The sequence below is a fragment of the Sinocyclocheilus grahami genome, unplaced genomic scaffold, assembly GCF_001515645.1.
Source record: "Sinocyclocheilus grahami isolate Dianchi unplaced genomic scaffold, SAMN03320097.WGS_v1.1 scaffold99.1, whole genome shotgun sequence".
Classification (NCBI taxonomy): domain Eukaryota; kingdom Metazoa; phylum Chordata; class Actinopteri; order Cypriniformes; family Cyprinidae; genus Sinocyclocheilus; species Sinocyclocheilus grahami.
Genome location: NW_015505278.1, coordinates 1086219 through 1101283, shown reverse-complemented (window position 1 = coordinate 1101283; position 15065 = coordinate 1086219). Strand labels below are relative to the sequence as shown.

Below are 15065 nucleotides of genomic sequence, written 5' to 3'. Positions count from 1 at the left end.
CGCCCCAAACCCCACCATCCCCTTTTCACTCCATATAACTTCAGTTACACTGGTAACAATTGCTTAAAGCATTAGTTCACCCAAAAATTAAAATTAGCTTGTGTTTTACTCACCCTCAAAGCATCCTAGGTGTATATGACTTTCTTCTTTCAGATGAATCCAGTCGGAGTTATATTAAAAATTGTCCTGGCTATTCCAAGCTCTATCATTGTGCATTCATAACAAAATGTGCCTCACACGGCTCCGGGGGGTGAATAATATAAGAAACATATTATTTCAATATAAATAATATAAAAAATATCCATATTTCAAACGTAATAAACACTTTTCTCTCACTTCCGTTATCTGTCATACACTGAAAGCAGTTACTAAAGAGATTAAGAGCCATTATAAGTTAAGAGTGGTCAAACAGGAACATACTTTAATGTTAAAATCAATACATTTGCAGCAAAGCTAATCAATAACAGGAGTGTGTAATAAAAATAGGTGCAGATTCTTTTAAACACAGCAAAGAAAATATATTTGACCTATTTCTAGGGATCCTGAACGTTTTAGGCCTGCCGGTGACAGCGTCCACTGGGTCCGAGTAAGGAGCGATTGCCTTTGGGTCTCCAGGTGGTGGCTGGGAAGCTTCAAGACCATCTGCCCTTGGCTGTGGCACTCTACCTGTAGAAGGCTTTTGGAGGCTGGGTCAATCCTGGAGTGGTTTAAGCACTGACGAAGGAAATGCTGGATCTAGGCATGATGTAGCAAAGCAAGTTTCTCAGAAATAAACTAATCTCAACCAACGCTGCTTTGCAGTTTATTTAAAGAGACAGTTCACCCAAAAATCGAAATTCTGTCATCACGTACTCACCTTCATATCATTCCAAACCTGTAGCACTTTCTTCTGTGAAACACAAAAGATGCTATTTTGAAGAATGCTGGTAACCAAACAGGTTTGGTGCCCATTGAATGGACAAAAAGCATTTCTAAAATATCTTCTATGTTCCACAAAAGTCAATCATAGACATTTGGAATGACATGAGGGCAAGTAAATGGCAGAATTTTTGGGGGCGTTTTTGGGTGAACCATCCCTTTTAGATAAGTAATTAGAAAGCTATAGTCTTTTTAGTCAGTATTTAGACATGATTTCCAAGTATAATAATTTTAGCAGATCTATATAAGCAGATTTATTAACAAGTATGAACATGAGGGAAATGCTTAAGGGCTTTTCTAACTAGTCATTTGCATCCTACTTGGTTACAGCCAAATGAAAATGAAACCGTGTAACAGGTGTCTGTAAAGTATTGTTGTACTGAAAAAGACCCTGTCATTAAGACTAGTTAAAGGGAGATGAGCAGAACACTTTCACTCCATTCAAATAATACATAGCTGTGCTATTGCATATTGAACATCATATAAAACCATCAAATACCTTTAAGTTAAGGCATATATTTACTCAATCTTGAAAACTATTTTTAAAATACTAATGAAAATACCTTTAAATTAAACTTTACTGTCACCTATACACTGCAAAAAATGCTTTTCTATCTTAGATCTTTTGTCTTGTTTCCAGCCAAAATATCTAAAAATTCTTAAATCAAGAAGGATTTTCTAGTCAAGTAAAAATGATTGTCTTGTTTTCAGAAAAAACAAGTCTAATTGAAGTGAGTTTTTGCTTGAAACAAGCAAAATAATCTGCCATTGGCAGATTATTTTGCTTGTTTCAAGCAAAAACTCACTCAGATTTAGATATTTTGACTGGAAACAAGACAAAAGATCTAAGATAGAAAAGCATTTTTTGCAGTGTAATCACTGTTCCACTTCAAAAAACTTGCATTGTAAAGATTACTTGTTTCAAAACGTGTAAAATCACCACCAATGTCATTAAAATATGTTCAACTTTTGTGTCTCAGACTTTTGCACAGAAATAAAGGCAGTGGCAGTGATTCAGTTGTGACTGTGGTTGTGCAACATAATATTATTTACACTCAGGCTGCAGCAACTGACTCATTCAAATCTGGACATGTTTTCATTTATTTCCTCCTTTCAAAAAAAAAAAAAAAATTCTTGAAAAGTACCAAACAGAAAATAACCTGTTTTACACTTTGTTTATTGTTTTTATCTTTTTTTCTGTCCAAGGAGGAACTTGAAAACATCTTTAAACATTCTCAGTGTGAAAACACATGGACAGACTTTTTTTTTTGTTTCATTCGTAGGACACTAAAATAGTATGCTTGTACCCTTTTAAGACCTCTTAATAACGTGTCAATCAAAAGTAGGTTAAGACACAAACCACCTGGGCCTAAAAACGAGAGACGATACAAACATTAACAAAAAGATAAAGAAAACAGCTGTCTTATAAGAGGTCCCTGTCTTTGGCAACGCAGGAACAGAGATAGGACATGAGGTCAGCCAAACAGGAAGTCCTTTTCAACTGTCTGAAACCAACATCTAGAAATTCACTAGCGCATATTCCCAATACACCTCAGAATTTGGCCCGTGAATATGTACATTCCAGCGCATGTACATGAAATACACTCCTCAGGTGGCATTGAAGAGGGGTGTGTGAATGTATACATATGTGTCTATGTAAACGCGCTGAGTATGTGTGTTTGTTAACCCAGTCCTCCTTAGGAGACGTTGGTTATGGGTTTGTATTTCTTGAGGCGGGTCCATTGCCCAGTAGAGTAGTTCATCTCAAACACTGTGTCCACCAGCATGGTGGTGCTGCCGGTTCCGTCCGCTTTAGGCAGTACTTCTGTGTGCTCGCTCAGTTTGATCTGAATGATGTCACCCTGCTCTGGACAAGGGTTTTCTTTTGGGAGGATGGGACAGACAAACATTAGGTGGGTCATTTAGAAAATAGAGGAACAGTAAGAAAAATAAAATCTGACAAAATCAAACCCAGAATACCTCGAGATCCTGCCATGAAGCCCAGGATGAGGGCTTTTTCAGGCCGTGTAACTTTGTTTGCAGTCTTGAACATCTCCTGCGCGGCATACATCTGTTCTCTCTGTGGGGAACCGAACATGCAATATAAAAATAAAACTTTCCAAACTGTACACTACTATTCAAAAGTTTGGGGACAATAAGACTGAAATGAATAATTCAGCAAGGATGCATTAAATTGATCACAAGTGACAGTAAAGACATTTATAATATTGCAAAATAATTCTATTCTATGCTAGGGCCAAAAAAACGAAACTACCATTGACCTTCAAAAATTCTAGAATTTTCTCAGTTGAAACCTTAGTTGAAACCTAAAAATGTCTCTTAATGAAATGTCTGAATAAAATCGTTAAAGCAGATCAGTCCAGTAAAATATCATTATTGTATCCATGAATCAGAGAGGTTTTTACCGTGAGCGACAGGTTCTTTTTCGGTTGGGTTTGTGGGGGTGCTGGCGTGGGAGCAGGCTGGGCAGCAGTTGTGGGCGGCTGCGTGGGCATGTCTGGCTGTGCTGCTGTGGCGGCAGGGGGCGGGGCATTGTTGGTAGGCGTGCTGGTTGGTGTGGTGGGTGAGGTGGGGGCCGTGGGACTGGCAGTGCTGGCATTATACATGGGCGGCCGCTGTTTAAACTGGCCGGGTAAGGAAGCAGAAGCAGCACTTGGGGCGGACGACTCCTCTGACTGCCGGTTTGTAGTTTCACGCCCTGAACCACCTGCATTCGCTGAATATTAAGGCAAAAAATTGGGGATGAGAAGACTAAGCTCATAGTTGGTTTCCTGTTAATATCAGACTATCCCTTGTGTCTAATTAATACATTTTCTACTGTAGCTAATTTCTTTGCATCCATCCCATCCTGCATCTTTCAATGGCTTACCTGGCTGTGTCTCTGAGCTTGGAATATAAGACGAGGAAGGAACCATGCTGGGGGTGGCGGGAAGGTAACTGGTTGATGGCAGGGCACTCTCGTTGTTTAGAGCCCCGAGTTTCTATTGAAAGGAGAGGAAAAACATATTTGAGTTTTGTTCTGACCCCCATTCAAAGCGTCCCTCGTATGGCTGATAATATTTCCAAACCTACCTGTGTAGACACCAGGCCAGCTGCATAATCTGGTGTTGCATTCTCCACCACCGCCTCTTCTTTGGCCGCCTTTTCTCCAACTTCTGTATCTGAACAAGATAAAATAAAAAACATTTTAACTACATATGTACAGCACCAGGATGTGGGCTGGTCTTTAAGTCAGTCAGTTCAGAGGTGCAGAGTCTATGTCACTAAATAATCTTCTTGAACTTACCCAAAGTCTTTCTTCTCCTCTTAGCTTCTCGGCCAGCTCCTACCATATCCAACTCGGATATATCCAACAACTGCAAGAAAACACTCAATCACATAACCTGACAATATAAAGCACAGAAATGACATCCATACTAAGAATGTAAAATTCAGTTCATGGTTCATAAATCCAGGTGTCATCTGCAAAGAAAATGATTTGCTCTTCAGCATTAAGTAAAGAGAAATACCTATTAGACATACCCATGTCATTCAATGACTTCCTAACTGGTCATTGCCGGACAGTTACCTTGACTCCCCTTTCCTTGCGCAGGGGTGTGCGGGCAGGGGCAATAGGGGTTCGGTTACTGGGAGGGCTGAACATGCTTGGGGTGGTAGGACTGCGGAATGGTGCTTTGGGAATGCCCTTCAGAGGCGCTGAGAGAAGACAATCACTATTATCAATCTTGTGTGTTGTTAGGAGAACATATGAATGTACACTACCTTTCAAAGGTTTGGGTTCAGTAAGATTTAGTGTTTTATGCTCTAATGCACTCCAAGGCTGCATTTATTTGATCAAAAACACAGTAATATTGTGAATTTTTAGTACAACTTAAAATAGCTGTTAAAATAGTTTTCCATTTTAATATATTTTCAAATGTAATTTGTAAAATGTAATCAGTGTCACATGATCCTTCAGAAATCATTCTAATATGCTGAAGAAACATTTCTTATTATCAATGTTGAAAACAGTTGTGCTGCTTTCAACATTTTTGTGGAAACCGAGATAATTTTTTTTTCAAGATTCTGATGAATAGATTAATTTATTTATGAATCATGGCAAAAAACATTTAAATTGCATCACTCAGTCAATTCACTCAATATTCTTTCAATATAATATTTACAATAATTTAACAATTTTGTCTTAAAGTCAACATACAAAAAAAAAACTTTTGTAACTTTCATAAATAGAAAGTTCAATACAACAGGATTTATTTAAAATCTTTTGTAACATTATAAAATGTCTTTACTGTTACGTTTGATTAATTGAATGTGTTCTTGCTAAATAAACGTTTTTCCTTTAAAAAAAAAAACTTTTTGACCCCAAACTTTAGTATAAAACACTTTACCCTCATTTAAAAAAATATTATTTTTAGCCAAATAGTTCCCAGATATTTTAGTGGATGCATGAAGTCAGTTCTCCTCAAGTTCATTACTTCAACTATAGTCACGTTGCACTAACATTCAACAAGGAAAAAGATACGGTTTCACTTTTATCACTATATCTATTGTTGTTTCATTTCAAACCTAAGATACTATTGTTAGCTAATGCAATAACATTCATACATCTTTACCATCCAAATACTTTTTGGGGCCACTGTGTATACATATAAATCTTACTTGTGGTGTCAATCTTCTTCACTAGACCTCTTCCTTTGGAATGGAACGGCACTCCTGCTGTTTTCTTTAACTGCTGGGCAGTCTCTGTGGCTTTAAAACAAATATGATGAATAATACACAGTGACAATAAACATGTCATCAAACAAACATTAGGGTAAACTCCTATTTTAAATTATGCGAATGACTCCATACTGAAAAATGAAAACAGTTGCTCTGGCACAAAGAATGCATAAACACACTTACATTTCTGAAGCAGCTCAGCTCTAAGTGTAGCACTCTTGGGTTTCCTCTTGAGCTGGAAGTGCTTGATGGGTGGAGTGAGCGGCCCCACCAGCGTGGTCAAAGCACTCTTGTTCAGATACTGACACTCCAGAGGCAACATGGACGACGCTTCACATTCATTTACTGAACAGAGGTGCAAACATTAACAGTAAGTCTCAGCAGATCTTTCTTACCAAAGTGTATATGCACTTGCAAGTGACAGTTTAGCAAAAATACACATAAGTTCAGTTAGCTCTCGAAAGCCAACAAGAGCCCAAACAAACAATCCCAGACAACCACAATAACTGTAGAAATGTCACTTGGTCACTGTGATATAAATGTAGAGTAATAATAATGGGCAATGATCGATCATGAAAACACTGGTTTTAAAGGGGTCATATGATGCGATTTCAAGTTTTCCTTTCTCTTTGGAGTGTTACAAGCTGATTGTGCATAGATAAGATCCCTGAAGTTGCAAAAACTAAAGTCTCAAAACCAAAGAAATATTCTTTATCAAAGTTAAGACTCAGCCACACCCCCTAAAACGGCTCGTTCTAACACACCCCCACATATCTACCTCACTATATGGAAATATTAGCATAATGCGGCCCAAATGTTCACGCAAAGAAAGAAGGCGTGGTTTTAGTAACCTCAGTTAGTGTTGAAACAGCCATGTCAGAGAGACGCTGTGTGTTTCTAGGCGAAAGCAAAAGCACTTTATTTGGCCTTCCGAAAGTAGATGCATTAATTGCCTTGCCTTACAACAGAACAGCAATGCATTTTATGGACGACCGTTTCGTGAACCTAGAAGAGGAGGTCATTCTGACTTTGCTATGACAATCTAGCGCTTCTGAATCAGCTACTGTTTTGTTATTACGTCAAGTATTTGCTATTGACTGTTTAAATGCGGAGTTTTGCGCATCGTGTGTGTGTGTGTGCGCGCGGGAGAGCGAGAGAGAGAGAGAGAGAGAGAGAGAAAGAGAGAGAGAGAGAGAGAGAGAGAGAGAGGGTCACATCACAAACACATACCAGCTTCATCACTGTGTCTGTCACACGACTCTGTTCCCCTTTCGGGCTTGAACTGATGGTAAAACTGACATTATTTACTGTCTTTACATTTATTTTGAAAGATGAAGCTCGCGATTATGGTAAGGGACGTTACATTTCCGACGAGTGCTGGCGGTGTTCGGCCAATCACAATGCACTGGGTCAGCTGGCCAAAAAGCTTTGTAGAAAACTAAGCGTTTGAGAGAGGCGGGGCATATAGGACCTACAATAATGTACAGTATTTGAAAAATAATGTGTTTTTTGAACATTAAAGCATGTCAACATATTCTGTTACACCAAATAATGATCTTTAAAAAAGCATCATATGACCCCTTTAAGAAAAATTTTTTATAGATTTTTCTAAATTATCGATATTTTGTAAATTTCCTACTGTAAATATATCAAAACTTAATTTTTGATTAGTAATATGCATGGCTAAAAACTTCATTTGGACAACTTTAAAGGCGATTTTCCTCAATATTTTGCTTTTTTTTGCACCCTCAGATTCCAGATTTTCAAATAGTTGTATCTCAACCAAATATTGTCCTATCCTAACAAACCATATATCAATGGAAAGCTTATTTATTCAGTTTTCAGATGATGTATAACTCTCGATTTCGAAAAATTGACCCTTATGACTGGTTTTTGGTCCAGGGTCTCATATTTATTTATTAAACATTAAATATGTTGAACTTCAAACTTCAAGTACATCAAAAATTTAAATATTGCAGTTTCAGAATTGCTATTGGTTACAAACGAATTTTGGACAGCCGTTTGCAATCAGTTAATGAATAAAGTACATGTTGATTTTTAGTCCAGGGCAGAAATATAGTGCTCAAATCTCTGCTAACTTAATTTTTTACATGACACACTGACACACAGTGCACCCATCAAAGATGTATGTCTGAGACACATATACAAAGACCAAAAATGAGCTGTCAATCTGACCAAAATATACATCCCTAATATGTAGTCAAAATAGTCAAGGATGCAGATATATCTGGACCTAGACAAGAACGAATCTTTTATGCGATTCTGTTTTTTTATGTGAAGAGTAGCAACCCGACGAAATGATTTACAACAGCCTTTGACCCTCTTCTAACACCATCATCCACTATCAGATTTCAGACCTTTCTCGCGCAGCTCTCCAAGTATGTCCTGTACATTAGGGTTCTGCTCCTCCAGGTCCAAGTTTAGTGAGCCGGTCTCTGGAAATGATTTCAGGATGTCGGCCACCATTAACACCCATGGCTCAGAGTCCACAGTGGCCAACTGAATGATCTCTGACAGAGCCTCCTTCATCTGGAATATAAGGGAAGAGAGAGAGAACACACAGAGAGAGAATTCTTTTTTTAACCTAGTCAGTCTGTAAATGAATCCGCTACCACTGCACTGGAGTTTGCCTGATATTGTAAATAGATCATTCCACCATTGTTTACATTATTGCTATCTTATATTTCCTTCCTTCTTTGTGCTCTGAGGTAAAACATACAGAAAGAATCATGACAGGATTCCAGGCTAATTTAGTGAAACAATGGAGTACAACACTGTACCACACTTAAAGGAAACCTTCATTTTGTTCAAACCATAAATCCAATATTCTATACAATTTAGTAAGTGTGCAAATGTTTTTCCATATGTTATATGGCACTAAAAAGGAAGTTTGCTTTATCACTCCATGCATTTGCCCATAAAAACCAATACATGTGTTAGCCAATAAAACTCACTGAAGACATAACAGACAGTATTTAAGTTTAGCTTTACAAACACTGCATACATGTTTTTCCACTTTTTGTATTTGGTTTGAAACCCCCCCCCCCCCCAAAAAAAAAAAACCAATACGGACTAATTCTTTAAGTTTTTTGCACACAAAATTGGATTTGTTTCTTCAGAAAGTGATCAAATCAATCAATCAATTAACATAATCACTGACTATCACATACATATATTACAGTATTTTTTTATTTGTTTTGATACATGTTTATTTTATCTTATTTATACACATTTTGATTTTGGACATCTCATTAATTACTTAGCACCTTGTTTGAATACTACTTTATTGTTATGGTAATGTTGTATATTGCTTTTCTTGTCATTACTTTTAATGTTTAGGCCATAACTGTGTGTAAAACAATCATAAAATAGCCAATAAAGCACTTAAAATTTAAAAGGAACATTGAGTAGAGCCTTTCTCAGTGCAAAACCACAGCTTCCGCGAAAAACGTTACTATTGTATTTTATTTTTTTAATTGCAGTAGTTAATACAGTTACCACAGTTTTACAGTACTAACAATTTCTATTTTGGACTAACTGTGGAATTAATTTAGGCGTAAACTACAGTCACCATTTTATAAGGGGGGCGTCGAAACATAGAAATAAACTTCATAAAAATAACACGGCAATAACACTCCGAAAGTTTACATAAAGGAGGCTAGCAAGTTAGCTGAAGCCCAGAGGCTGAAGACAGACAGACAGCAGCCTGAGCTGAGCTCTGCTGGAGACTGACATGATCCACACAGCAGCTGCAGGGGTCTCGCGGTGGAAGCCATGTTATTACACATGCAACGCATACGTCTCAGCAACATATGACACAATTGCTACTAATAAACAACATGCCACCCCAATAACGAATGCCACGCTCGGAAGTTAAGACAGTTTGTGTGTGCAGTAGCAGAAGGAGTGAGTCCTGCAGTCGCACCTCATCCACGGTCCTGCGCGGGAGGTGCAGCATCCCCAGCAAGAGTTTCAGCTTCACCGGAGGCGACAGACTGGAGAAACACAGCCGTATGTTGTCGATGACCGACACGGTGAGCAGAGAAGCGATGCTCGAAGGTGTCCACAGCTCGTCTGTCGATCCCAGTTTGTTGTGGAGCCACAGGCCGGTGTCGCTCTCCCTCATCGACGCCATCTTGGAAAAAGACGAATAATGAGATCGGGCATTTTAACAGGCTACCTAAGAAAACAGACACACACACACAATGCGCGCTAGGACCCGTGAGACCACAACCAGAGAGAAACTTTTAGAAAAAACATATAGTCCGTATGCTATCGGAGTTTTAAATGATTTGTGTAATAGTTTTGTTTTCTATGTATCTCTTTGTTTTTCTTTTCTTTTTTTAATGTTAATGGGTTTGGCGCTGTGTTATGTTTGTCAATGTATGAACACTTGGCTATTATTCCTTGGCATGTGTTTTGCTTGCAACACGTTTTTGTCTACAGTTATAGATTAATAATAATAAAAATATTATTTGAGTTAGTGCTCATTTTAATTTAGAAATGGATGTTTCTTTAATTTAACTGATGAATCTTATTCTGACCTTTCTTTCTCTTTTTATGCAACCTTGCATTCATGAATGTGAAATTTGGACAAAACTATACTGTTAGGCAAGTAGAATATATAGATCTAAAATAGAACTATCTATCTATCTATCTATCTATCTATCTATCTATCTATCTATCTATCTATCTATCTATCTATCTATCTATCTATCTATCTATCTGTATTATTCAAGAAACAAATATAAAGAGGTAGCCTATCGCTGGTGCTGGCGTCTTTATTCCACGTGGAACATCAATAATATACAAATAACTAGTCTACACCCCTCCTTAGCAAATGCACTTCGACTTTATACAATCCGTTACTGTCACCTAGTGGACTGAGCATCCCACTCATTACAGCCCTTTTCCTTGGATAGATAACAACATTACACTATCTATCAAAAATGTTATTGAAACATCGACTAAAATGTGCTAAAAAGCTGCGCTGTTCTCAAGTAGTAATACAAATCAAAACTTATATTATTACATTCAAAACGAGTACGGTTGGAACCCATGTGACCTGCGGTAGCCAATCAGAGAGAGAAACGTTGCCTGGGTGTAAAAAATATTTTGGACTCTATTCTACGGTGCTCCGCGAAGGACAATAGAGCTCAAAAAGCGCAATTGACGCAACGAAACTGCGTCCTGAATAGGAGGGCGGTGGTTTGACTAACGGTACTACTGTCTTTATCAGAGACTACAGGTAATGCAAATGCTTTAATTAGCGTTAATAATACGCAGTACAGGAGTGGGGTTTGTGTTTTTTGGGGGCCATATTTGGAAATGACCTTATAATAGCTGTATAAAGACAAAGCTAAAATAAAGCAAAATGATGCTCGACAGTCTCTTATTTGCGCTTTTGTTGGTCCGTCTTTTATAAGGTATTTTTCATTTGTTATTTTTTGTAAAAAGCGTCTGCTAAATGATTAAATATTAGAGCATTTTGTCCATTCCTCCAGAGCTTTCTCTATGTGTTGTGATTTCGCACAGGTATTGTGTGTACGGTGATGCTGCGCGACAGTATGAGGCCAAGCGGAGCTCTAGCGACGGCGATGCTGCTGGTACTGATCCAGCTCCTCGGTATCAAACCAGTTCATGCCGAGGAATCAGGGACGGTCATTCCCGCTGAGAGTAAGACTCTGTATGCTTTTATAAACGTGTGGTCAACAAGCATGTATCATCGCAACATGTGGCCCTTGTTGTTTCCTGGGCACTTGCTCAGCCTCAGCGATGACGGTCAAATGCAGTGTTATTTTAGTATTATTTATATACCATTATAGTTTATATATAGCGAGAGAGAGCGTATATATTCAAATTGTCGTTTAGTTTACGTTTTCGTCTAATTTTTAGTCTTATTTCAAATAACAAAAATGGTTAAAAAATTTATTTTTTTACTAATGATAATAACGCTGGTAAAACCTACTGTACAATTTTTGTTTAATAGGCCGGCCTTGTGTTGATTGTCATGCCTTCGAGTTCATGCAGAGAGCCTTGCAAGACCTGAAGAAAACAGCTTTCAACTTAGATTCACGGGTAAGATCATAAAACGGGAGACAACTGAGACATAAAGTCATTCAATGCAGTCTTTTGCATGGCAGTCAGGCCAAGGACCCCTTGATGGACTAAGACAAATGATTTGTTAGCCCTAATTATATTTTTTGAATGTGGGATAGACAATAAAACATTCAGTTGACATTTACCCTATTAACATTTTCCATTTTATAACAGGAATTCAATTGAGAGCCAAAAATAAATGTCAGACTCCTTTAGTATTGCTATGGTCCCCCTAGGGAGTCACAGACGCCCTACTGAAGACCCCTGCTTTCATGTCTATTCCTGTAAGTTTAGAAATGATGAAATCAAGCTGTGAAAAACGTTAATGTCTAGTCGATCTGGTCAAATGAAGCATCTTTTAGAAATTTTAGAGACAGACACCTGAGGGCTTCACTTTTGCCGTGTTATATCTCATGTGCTTTCAGACGGAGAGTTTGGTGCTGAAGGCCGAGAGGAGGGCACTGTGTGACTGCATGCCTGCCAGCAGCCTGCGCTAAAAAAAAACAGCTGTAAACACTGCACTAAAGGATACTACCTGCTCTCTCAGTCATACACACTCTTTTACTCTCTCTCAAACATGTTTCCTGTCACGTGTTCCATGAAACGAATTATCTTTCATTGTAATATGTGCATAGAGCATCATAAATACACATTCCTGACTAAAGAAGTCACAACACAACATTCCACAGTTTAAACGTCAATGAGAGGCACATACATATTAGGGCAGCAGCTAACGCATTGAACTTTCCATAAGTGTGTATGAAGACAAGGGTAAATGTTTCCTCTCCACGCACAATGCACTGCAAAATATACTGCAAACCTTAAACACATTATTTATCATAATTATTTGCACAGTACACTGTTTTTTTTTCTTCAAATGTTTAACTGCTTTTATATTTGTGTTCTAGAAATATAGGATTAACAGTCACAATAGTCAAGCAGATTTGAATTTAGATTTATTAAATATCAGAATTTAAATGTAGATCTTCAGGCGTTGTCTTAGAGAGTTTGCTGTAAGATTATTAGATGATAGATATATGACTAGAAAATAAACCTGCATGTAAAGTGCTTGTCTAGAATTTTATATGAGATTTATGAAGGAGGAACAAGAAGGGATGGTTTCCTGTAGAGATTACTTTGGTACTAAGGTGTAAGTTCACAGCTGTAACCATGTCTTTTTGTGTGTAGAGAAAGTCCATTAAAACATTTGTGATGTTGTATTTTGTGTTATAAATTATTTCATAGGTTTTATTAGACCCTTGTCTTTTTATCTTAACCTCCGTAAAAATGTGTAATTAACCAAACATCTCTGAATATGTGATAACTTTCCAGATTAGCTGAAGTCAGCAGCTGCAGTAAGCTATCTGAATTTTTTATGTATCTGAATCCTACCAGCTGTTAAAAAACGTCAACATCCAGCAGTTTGCAGCTGTCTTGCCCGTGGCGCATCAAATGACCAAATGGTGGCGCAAGGATATAAAGGTTCCCTAATACTGTCGCATCAATGCAGCACTTCCCGTTGAGGTGTGAAAACACAGCTCTGCAGAGCAAGCAACTTTAAGGAAAAAAACACATTAACAGTAAACACGAGAATTCAGAGAATGGCACAGCCCCGCGCGGTTATAGTTAAAAGTGCAATGTAAAGCTTTCCAAACTATTGACAGTGGCGCAAAATAGAGAGAGAGAGTTAAAGTACTTTACCTAATGATGGCACACTCTTCATTAAAGGAGGGTAAAAGAAAACTTTAGGTAAAAACAGTTTTTTCCCCCACACATAGTAACGGTTGAGGCGTAGAAAAAAAAGTTGCTCTCTCACAAGAAAAACCAAAGCAGAGCACTGGCTTAGTCACCAGCAATAAATCATTGTATGTTTCAATAAAAGTGAAAAAAAAATATCATTATACTTTTGGAAAGACAAATATTTATCACATTTGAATATACAATTAAAAAAAATTTTAATAACAATAAATGAACACTGATTCTGTGTTTTACCTAAATCCTAATGTGTGATTAAAGATCAAACACTAGATCAAAATAATATTTTTTACATTTATACATTTAGATAGAGATGCTTTTATCCAAAGTCATTTATAAAAGAGGAACAAAACCAAGTTAATCAAAGATCTAATAATATTCGTATTAGATTGGACAACTAGTTTAGGAAGCAAGCTAGAGAAGAGGAATACAGAGAATATTGATTATCTATTGATCAATCAGGTCAAAATAAACCTATGTTTCTGCTTTTATTATGATAAAGGAGCTCAGAGTAGAGGAGGCAGAAACTAGTCTTGAGTCACAGTTATAATAAAACTTTAGCTTCACTCATAATATCCAGCAAATAAGCAATAATACTCAACAATGAATCAACTACTGCTAATTAAGATGACTTTGGAGTCCTAAACAAACAACTCGAGTTAGAAAGACAAAAATGAGAATAAATGGCAATCTTGATCTCAAACCAGCCACAGAGTCCTTGAGAGGCTCACAAATACTAAAAGATGATAATCTATTAATTATGCATACATATTTTTGCAGAAGCCTCAAATGAATTACTCATTAGGTGGCTGAACAGAACATGGCCATTTCTGATAATGAAATATTAACTTTCCCCATTCTAGGTAAGAAAGAGAGACCAAGATACGACAGCATTCTGATGTAAAGAGTTTCTGAGCAGGTGGTCTGCAGAGGAAACGATGGATTGTGTGAAGAAAAAAGTCTGGCCCATTACACACATTGTAAACGTGTGTGTGTGTGGTACTTAATTGACGATCTGCTATGAGGTGACGCCCTGTTGCATTATGCATCTGCTGACACCCCCTGCTGATTTTGAAAAAAAAAATAAATACAAGCAGAATTGCTGGCTGTTTTTAAAGGAGAACAAACCTCAAGCCTCCCTCCCAGACCTCTGTCTGTCTGTCTGTCTCCTCCAGGATGGAGAATCCAGTTTGTTCCTGTTTCCATCTCTCCTCCTCATGCCCTCCCTCTCAGTCTCACTCTTTAGCACACACTCTCTCTCTCTCTCTCTCTCTCTCTCTCTCTCTCTCTCTGTCTCTCTCTCTCTCTCTCTGTCTTTTCGCTCCCTTTCTCTGACCCTGTGTCCCGATGCTGACAGTAGTGTCTGGGTGGTTGATGCCCCTGGCACTAGGCATGAGTCCCAGAGGAAAATGGACACAGTGTGCGGACAGTGAGCATCCTGGGACACACCCACATGTGGATGGATTATTTTTAGAATCAGGAATCCTGGAACAAAAACACAGACACACAGTGAGAAAAAACACAGACACACA

The 15065-nt window shown here is 37.9% G+C and overlaps 2 protein-coding genes across 2 annotated transcripts; one reads left to right on the top strand and one right to left on the bottom strand.

The window, feature by feature from the left end:
- Positions 1–2050: 2050 nt before the first annotated feature.
- LOC107588166 (negative elongation factor A-like) lies at positions 2051–9889 on the bottom strand. The gene is made up of 11 exons (XM_016276184.1): positions 9605–9889; positions 8037–8208; positions 5842–6003; positions 5599–5688; positions 4508–4635; positions 4226–4295; positions 4012–4100; positions 3809–3920; positions 3345–3655; positions 2899–2998; positions 2051–2800 (listed from the first exon to the last, which is right to left on the bottom strand). The coding sequence occupies exons 1-11, from the start codon at positions 9812–9814 to the stop codon at positions 2616–2618; spliced, it is 1629 nt and encodes a 542-aa protein (XP_016131670.1). The 5' UTR covers positions 9815–9889; the 3' UTR covers positions 2051–2615.
- Positions 9890–10820: 931 nt separating this feature from the next.
- On the top strand, positions 10821–12994 carry LOC107588219 (neuropeptide-like protein C4orf48 homolog). Its single transcript, XM_016276243.1, has 4 exons — positions 10821–10927; positions 11215–11355; positions 11669–11757; positions 12204–12994. The coding sequence occupies exons 2-4, from the start codon at positions 11232–11234 to the stop codon at positions 12273–12275; spliced, it is 285 nt and encodes a 94-aa protein (XP_016131729.1). The 5' UTR covers positions 10821–10927; positions 11215–11231; the 3' UTR covers positions 12276–12994.
- The last annotated feature ends 2071 nt before the right edge of the window (positions 12995–15065 follow it).

What these genes read in the sequence shown, in the direction of transcription:
- LOC107588166 (XM_016276184.1), bottom strand. Translation starts at nt 9,814, where the DNA reads ATGGCGTCGATGAGGGAGAGCGACACCGGCCTGTGGCTCCACAACAAA. An exon ending in GAGGAGAAGAAAGACTTTGG is followed by an intron (nt 4,101 to 4,225) that starts GTAAGTTCAAGA and finishes TATCTTGTTCAG; the next exon opens with ATACAGAAGTTGGAGAAAAG. An exon ending in CTTCATGGCAGGATCTCGAG is followed by an intron (nt 2,801 to 2,898) that starts GTATTCTGGGTT and finishes TCCTCCCAAAAG; the next exon opens with AAAACCCTTGTCCAGAGCAG.
- LOC107588219 (XM_016276243.1), top strand. Translation starts at nt 11,232, where the DNA reads ATGCTGCGCGACAGTATGAGGCCAAGCGGAGCTCTAGCGACGGCGATG. An exon ending in GACGGTCATTCCCGCTGAGA is followed by an intron (nt 11,356 to 11,668) that starts GTAAGACTCTGT and finishes TTTGTTTAATAG; the next exon opens with GCCGGCCTTGTGTTGATTGT. An exon ending in CTTTCAACTTAGATTCACGG is followed by an intron (nt 11,758 to 12,203) that starts GTAAGATCATAA and finishes ATGTGCTTTCAG; the next exon opens with ACGGAGAGTTTGGTGCTGAA.